Source organism: Copadichromis virginalis, linkage group LG18 (genome assembly GCF_057382275.1).
Source record: "Copadichromis virginalis isolate Kocher_CV1m ecotype Utaka linkage group LG18, C_Virginalis_male_GT1.1, whole genome shotgun sequence".
Lineage (NCBI taxonomy): Eukaryota > Metazoa > Chordata > Actinopteri > Cichliformes > Cichlidae > Copadichromis > Copadichromis virginalis.
This window is the reverse complement of record NC_140635.1, coordinates 1645915-1654061: the sequence shown is the minus strand read 5'-3', so window position 1 is coordinate 1654061 and position 8147 is coordinate 1645915. Positions and strand designations below refer to the sequence as shown.

Here is an 8147-nt window from a genome sequence, read left to right as displayed (position 1 = left end):
TGCAGTGTACATAAAACACAACAAAACAAAGACCCTCCCCCATGCTGGTCCTGCCTACCCAACCTGATGATCCCATTAGCACAACACGCCTACATTCTTACAAAACGCAAAAGTTAAAAAACGACAAAAAACAAAAATGAAAAAATATGTCATCCTTAATGAATGGAATAACCAAAAGTGATACAGTGAGATGCAAAAGGTTGGGTAACATTGTTAATAGTCATTATTTTCCTGTATAAATCGTTGGTTGTTACAATAAAACATGTCAGTTAAATACATCATATAGGAGACACACACACAGGGATATTTGAGAAGTGAAATTAAGTTTATTGGATTTACAGAAAGTGTGCAAAAATTGTTTAAACAAAATCAGGCAGGTGCATAAATTTGGGCCCCACAAAAAAAAGAAATGAAATCAATATTTAGTAGATCCGCCTTTTGCAGAAATTCCAGCCTCTAAACGCTTCCTGTGGGTTCCAATGAGAGTCTGGATTGTGGTTGAAGGCATTTTGGACTGTTCCTCTTTACAGAACATCTCTCGTTCATTCAGATTTGATGGCTTCCAAGCATGGACAGCTCTCTTTAACTCACACCACAGATTTCAATAATATTCAGGTCTGGGGACTGAGATGGCCATTCCAGAACGTTGTACTTCAAATTGAGTTTCAACTTTGCCACAGAGAAATATATCAATAAATAAAACAGCTAAAATTCATTTTTTGATAGTCACCATATTTTCATTGACGCATTTGATGAGAACAGATTAACCCTATAACACCCTTAGTGTCATATTTGCTACATTAGTTTCTAAGACCTCCATCTCATCAAAACAAAAACATCAAATTATCAAAAGGGAAACAAAAAGTATATTTCTATTATATATCATAAACAACATGACATTAAAAATGTGGATTTTGTTATAAGGGTTATTAAACATCTCAGCCCCGCCCCAGAAAAATTATTTATTTTTAGAATTGATGGATTGGGTCTTACAGGGTTAAATCTGCCTTATACATGATAAACATGGTATTTAAAGGTATCTAAACTCTGAAAGTACTCATGTGAACCTGTATAAATTCTCAGATATTCCTCCACGCTTGGCTTCTCAGACATTGTTCTCTAAATGTTTCAAGACTACGATTTCTCACCTGTGTGAGTTTTCATGTGGCGCCATAAATGACTGCTAGATGTGAACATTTTCCCACATGTTTTGCAATGATACGGTCTCTCACCCGTGTGGGTTTTCATGTGGCGCCATAAATGACTGCTAGATATGAACATTTTCCCACATGTTTGACAATTATACGGTCTCTCACCTGTGTGCGTTCTTCTGTGTGCCGATAAATGACTACTACTTGAGAACACTTTCCTGCATGTTTTACAATGGTACGGTCTCTCACCTGTATGCATTCTCATGTGTATGGTCACACCACTGCTTCGCGTATAACTTTTCCCACATATTTCACAAGAATATGGTTTCTCACCTGTATGGGTAGTCAAATGGCTTTTAAGTGTTGATAACATACAAAACTTTTTCCCACACGTTTCACAAGAATATGGCTTCTCACCTGTGTGGATTCTCTGATGTCGAGTCATTCTGTACTTACACTTAAAGGATTTTCCACAAAGATTACATGTTATAGACTCGTTACCTGTGTCAGAATTACTCTGACTTTCTAAGTTACTATTTGTCCCTGAGTCTAAATTCCTACTTCCTCCGTGATTTTGGCTCTCATCTATAGGAGAGGTTTGAAAAGGGAGCTGGTTACTGTTTGCTTCTGGTTCATGGTGGTCTCTTTCCTCAGCAGCAGTCACCATAAAGGTATCAATCTCCTCCTTCAGTCCAACCTGCTCACCCTCCTGACTGGTGCAGAGTTCCTCCTGTTCCTCTTTAATATGTGGAAGTTCTGGTTCCTCCTGGTGCAGAGAGTTCCTCTCCTGGCTCCAGAGCTGTGGCTCAGGGAGAACCTCCTCGTCCTTACAGACAGGCTGCTGTGGGAGTTCTGGCAGGACAAAAAGGAAATGAGGAAAAGGTAATGATGATAGACTGAGAGCTCCTTTTTTTTTTTTGAATCTGCTTTTCTTTACAGAATCTCAAGAGATTATGAGAAAAACAGCGACCCAGGGTTGGATGTAACTTATAGCTGATTTTGTTTTTTGTTAGTGCATTTACAACTGTTGAAGTATTGCAGATAAGGTGGGTCCAAGTTTTTGTCAGAGTCTGCGCAGTAGTTACTTGAGGTGGAGCGTCTACATTACTTTCCCGCCCATACACCTGCTGGACGTGACCACGAAATCGCCGACCTTTAGATTTTATGTAGCCCGGCTGCTCCCACTGATGACTCATTAAATTAAGGTAAATACAACCACATTGCTCCTATTTATAAAAACAAAGAAACAAAAACCCAAACCCCCCAAACAAACAAAAAATGTTATATGTTGTTACACCCCGGCCTAGGCAACCGGGGTGCAACGTAGAAAAACAGAAATAAGGAAAATAAAACCACGAAGGCTCTCCACCAAAATCCCAAAATGAAAATATCCCATAACGAAAGCATTGACAAACCCATTCACAACTATTTACAACAAACTATTTATTTACAACACGGGGGGGGGGGGGAGATCGCGACCATGACATACTGAAACACAAGGCTTAAATACATAGAAGGAGCAATCAGGGAAGGGACCACAGGAGGGAAACACAGCTGGGGCAAATTAGACCTGACGAGGCAAGGAAAAGGAAACTGAACACACTAAGATAACACAGACTTTCAAAGTAAAACAGGAAATACATGACAGTCACGCAAAAAACAAAACACTGACAACACCGAAACGTAACAATGTCTACAACATCTAACAGCACTATGTTGGTAATTTGTTAGCTACATTAGCCGCTAGCATACACATTGTGATGTGAGAGATTTATGATATTTGGAGTGTGCAGTTAGTGTGTAGTGTAGTCAATAGCTTTGTTGTGTGTGTCGAAACAATGATGCAACTGCTGAATGTCACAGTTGCTGCCAAAAAGCCACCAAAGGCAGATTACAGAGCAAACGCTGTCGCCAGGTGGAGTGATACACCTCCGGCTGTCAGGCCTGAGGCTAAAAAGAAAGAAGAAGATACCAAACAAGGCAAAGTAAACTTTTTCTTTTTTCTTATAAATATACATCCTCTCTGGTTACTCTGGTATGAATGACTCTCAAGTACTTTATGGTAAATAATACAATATTGTAGATATTGGAGAAATTCTAGATTGAAGCCTTTAGTTCAACATATAAATGATTACCTTTGACCTTAATCGGGTTTAATTTAATGCTGTCAGAGAAAATCTCATGTGCTCTTCATGCAGCTGAAGCTGTGCATGTCTGAGATCAGCAGCTTTCTGAAACAGCAAACTAAGTTACTGGAGAATCTTGTCTTCGTTATCGTATGTTTTACTACTTCGATTTCAGCGTCTTCACCTCACAACTGAAACGTGCAGTTTACTTTGTGTGCACTCAAATGTAGGAAAGTCAACTAGCGCCACCTGTGGCCAAGTGCCACAGTGCATGAAGTTGATAGAGCCAGATTACCTTCTGACAAACATCTGGCTCTGGCTCTATCAACTTCTCTTTGCTCTTGACGAAGGCGGTCGCACTTTTCTCCTCTCCTTCTCCTCCCCCTTAGCTTCCCTGCTTAGCCTCTTGTGTCCTTGTCTAGTCTCGTGTTTGTTTGTATTACTTTCCCTGGAACAGTCTCTCACAGTCTGTTCTCTAAAACCTAAAAGAGGATTTACGGATTTGATCAACTGGTCCCTAAATGAAATTGACACCCTTTTCTCAATGAGAAGTCTGGGCTCGGGTGAGCCTGAGTGCTGAAGATATCTACCTATTCGGAACCATGATAACAGGGTTCTGGCTGATCGGAGCTGGCTTGGCCCTTATAGAAGAATTAAGGAAGCGGAACCGGCTGTTCAAACCCCAACAAGGCTGGATTGTTTTGGCCTCCTAAGCGAAGCAGTTGTTTTGTTTTATTTTATTTTAACTTGAGCCTTCAACTGCTTAATAAATTTAAGAAAATCCACTTTGAGCATATTTTTCTTTTCTCTCTAAATGAACCCAACATTGATCATCACCAGTTAATCTGTAACAGCAGCAGGGATGCAAAAGATGCAGTCGGGTTTTTATTAACCCTCACAATCAGAAACGTCCCGCAGAGCTGTGATCAGGATCCTCCCTCAGAGGGACACTCACCTGTCCTGTGCAGCTTGATTTGGGGTTTCCAGGTGATATCCAGCAGTCTGCGCTGACGGTCGATCTCTTCCTCGTACTGGACGATCGTTTTTTCAAACTCCAAGAATATTTGTTCAGCAGCAGCAGTTAGTCGCTCGTTGATGAACTCTCTCAGATACTGAACTGAAGGCATCGTTGCTGCCGCAGCTCACACACTCAGCTCACACAACAACAACACAACAGAAGAGTCTCTGCTCAGTCACACAAGAGGAAAGCTAACAGTTTTAGCGCCTTTCCTTTGTTTACTTCCGCCTGGTGTCACGTGATAAAGCTCCGACAGAGCGGGACTGTTAACGCACCTCCCCCTCTCTCTCTCTTATTAATGAATGTAAAGTATTACAGAGAGCTCGGTGAGTCAGTGCAAAGCCGCTAACACCACAGTGATGTGCTGACTCTTTCGGTCCCATACTCCCGGCTCTGTTCACACACGCGCCTTTCCTTTCTTTATTTCCGCTTGGTGTCACACGGTTGTTGCTCCGGCAGAGGGCATTTACCTTTAACTGTTCCGCTGTCGAAGATTTCTCTGTTTCAAATCAGTTTCCAGCTGAAATCAATTTTTTTCTACATCCACGGAAAACAAGAAAATCGCAGATATTCTCATTTGAATTTTAAGCTTTCTGGTTTGAAATGATCTGAATGGTTTTCTTACATTGAACTTTACCGTGTTTCCTATCTTGAATCCACTGCCTCCTTAAACCGATCAGCACCGCAGACTCAGATGACATTTGTAAATCTCATTTTTATAAAAGGAGTTACTGTTTGGATTTGGTGAGTTCAGAATAAATAAAAGAAATATGTTTTCACGCAGTTTAAATACAAAAAAATCCCTCACAAAGTAATGCCTGAATAAAATATTTGTTAATTATTATTACTGTTTAGCTGAGCGCTAATACATTTTTATTATATGCAGATGTTAAATATTTGGCCTATTGTCTATTAAATCAGATGTTCTGGTGCTCCATACTTTCATTTAGATGAGATGATTTAACTTATTACTGTTAACTTTGTTCTTTTCAATTTTAGTTTTGATTTAAATTCATTGTTCGACTTTTTTTTTTGTCTCTAATCATAACCAAGAGAAATTCTGTTTTGTTAAAAATTCTGTTCATGTCAAACTTAACCCTTAATATACTTAAGGAGCTCAGTGATGGGGAACATTTGGGTCCTTGTGATTGCACACAGTGAAAAGTGCTCCATCCTACCTCCTCACAGTGATGTGCATTTATCTATGTATCCTGCAAAAGATGTAAAATGGATGTTGTAAGATACAGCAGTCATCATTTCACTGAAGACCTTGGAAGCCTTGACATGACTGGAAAGACTGAAGCAGTTCACATATGTTTTTGTCATTGGGTTGATGACAAAGACGAAAGAGAAATGAAGCAGGAAACAGGAGCTGCTGTGGAGGCACAAAACTGTTTGATTGGCTGAGATGAACTGAAACTATGATGTCAAAATGTAACTGGCCCCGCCCACTGAACCTTGGTCATTGTGCTGCAGTGGAAGAACATTGTTCATGTGCTGTCTGTCTGGCTTTAATAACTCCAAAGACATGTTGCTGCACCTCTTTTTGCTTCTATCTCACATTATAGGTGAGTTTAAGAACAGGGATTAAAGTTTAGTTGAAGCTGCTGCATTAAGCAGATATACAGACTGCATTTCACTACTTTTCTTCTTTCTTTTTCCAGGACTAACAGCTGGAGACTCAATCACTCCTCAACAACCTGAAGTCACTAAAACAGAAGGACAATCTGTCAAACTCACATGTAGCTATGAGACAACATCAGAGTATGTACGCCTTCACTGGTACAGACATGATTCTGACCTTCAGGCTCCTCAGTTTATACTCTACAAAGGAGCAAGATTATGGAGTGGTGATTATATTCCCAATAATCGATATGACTCAGAAACATCACCTACATCAACTAATCTGACCATAGCAGCCCTAACCCTGGCAGACACAGCTCTCTACTACTGTGCTCTAGAAACACAGTGATACAAAGTGTAGAAGAGGCTGTACAAAAACCTGAACACAGATATCTGACTACTCTTCAAAGAGGAGGGAAGTGGTATTCAAAGCACAGCTTCATATCAGATGGATTCTGCTAATTCCTGTTTTATCAGAGTCACTGTGGTTACAGCTGCTAATGAAACACTGTGGGAGGATTCACATGAGCAGCAAATCCACACCAACCACAAACCAACTGCAGGAACGTTCAGACACAATAAAAACTGTCAAACATCAAAAGCTGCTCATTTACACTATTTTATATTTAGTGGATGAGGACATGCAGAAATGCAGCAGAAGCAAAATAAACAGAGTAACAGAGGTTTATCTCTTTAAGGTAAAATCTCTCACATGAAGCTAAAAGTCTTCAGCTCAGTTTTTATTCTTTTGCAGAATTTATGTTGTATAAAATAAAAACAGTGAAAACTCTTTGTTCTCATATTTAAATAAAATTCAAATTTCAAGCTAACAGCTGTTTGAGAATCACCTTACTGATGTAGAAATATTTTATGTCAAACTGTTATCTTTTGCATTTTTTAGAGATTCAACCAACAAAATGTGAATATTTGTCTTTTTTGTAACACAGTCGAATAAATAAGATTCCAAATATACAACATAAAACTGGTTATTTGCTAGTTTTCTGTTCTGTGTAGAAAACACTGGTTCATGTGTTGAGTTAGGAGCATTTTATGCTTGAAGGATTCATTACTCAGTGTTTAGAGTCTTAACAATCAAAAACATTCTCCTGAAAATGATCAGGTACAAGGACTGGACTGAAAATGAGTGAACAAGCAGCCAATGCAAGGAAAACTTTGAAAGACCTTCAGGAAGCTGGAGAATGATTTCTACCCAGTAATGCACATCACTCAATAACTTCATCATGACTGAGTCTAAAGAAACGCCTGTGATATCTAACAGAGCTGATACTGAACTCTGTATTTATTTTTTCACTCCTACAGATTTATAACTTGCCAAGTATGAGAAATTTAGGAAGAGCTACCAACAGCTGATGCTTTACATCCAAAGCTTCACTCTGTGCAGAAAACAGTGGAAAAGGATTTTTCTAATCAGGCTTTGATATGATAAACTGTGTTAGGTTGTTAAAACCAATCAGCTACAAATGAATATTTAAAGTCCAGTGTTGATGCTGGCTGGTTTACACGTGTACTTCTGCTGTTTAATACATGAGTGAGATTATTCTACATTCTGCTAAATATTTCAAATATTCAAAGCTCTTTATTTACAGGCTCCACAGAAACCAGGGCCAAGCCTATCCAGAAGAAGCAGCCTTTGGAGGAGGAGCTACAGCAGTGAACATGAACGGCTTCATTTAGGAGCTGAAGAGCTGCTGTGTTCTCTCTATTGTTCATTCAGTCCAAGAGAAAATCATGTTGCTGCTTTTCATTTGGATGATGATAGTCTCCTTTCAGACTGGTGAGTCATCAAAAGATGGAGTGAGATGTAAAAGGAGATGATGGACATGAAAATATCTGGATGTTGTTTGAATTGATTCACTTTTTATAAACTAAGTTTAAAGATGCAGAAACATGATGGTGAAATATGTCTTTGTTGTTTTCAGGATCCTCTGAGGATTTACTGACACCATCTAAAGATGTAGTGACGAGTTTGGAAGGAGGCACTGTGACTCTCTCCTGCAACTATTCAGGCTCTGTCCTCAACCTCTACTGGTACCATCAGAAGTCTGGTTCACATCCACAGCTTGTTATGGCAGAACATTTAAAGCAAACAGAAAAGCTGAAGTTTATACATGACAAAGAAAAACAGCAGTTTCATCTGGAGATCTCCTCTGCTGCAGTGTCTGACTCTGCTGTGTACTACTGTGCTCTGCAGCCCACAGTGACAGGAAA

General features: G+C 39.5%; 1 protein-coding gene across 1 annotated transcript; it reads right to left on the bottom strand.

Moving 5' to 3' along the window:
* Positions 1-313: 313 nt before the first annotated feature.
* On the bottom strand, positions 314-4586 carry LOC146686867 (uncharacterized). The gene is made up of 2 exons (XM_085440266.1): positions 4233-4586; positions 314-2003 (listed from the first exon to the last, which is right to left on the bottom strand). The coding sequence occupies exons 1-2, from the start codon at positions 4402-4404 to the stop codon at positions 1135-1137; spliced, it is 1041 nt and encodes a 346-aa protein (XP_085296392.1). The 5' UTR covers positions 4405-4586; the 3' UTR covers positions 314-1134.
* Positions 4587-8147: the final 3561 nt, after the last annotated feature.

Excerpts from the sequence above, each read along its gene's own strand:
- LOC146686867 (XM_085440266.1), bottom strand. The coding sequence starts at position 4,404 with ATGCCTTCAGTTCAGTATCTGAGAGAGTTCATCAACGAGCGACTAACT. Across the intron at positions 2,004-4,232 it reads AATCAAGCTGCACAGGACAG|AACTCCCACAGCAGCCTGTC; the intron begins GTGAGTGTCCCT and ends TTGTCCTGCCAG.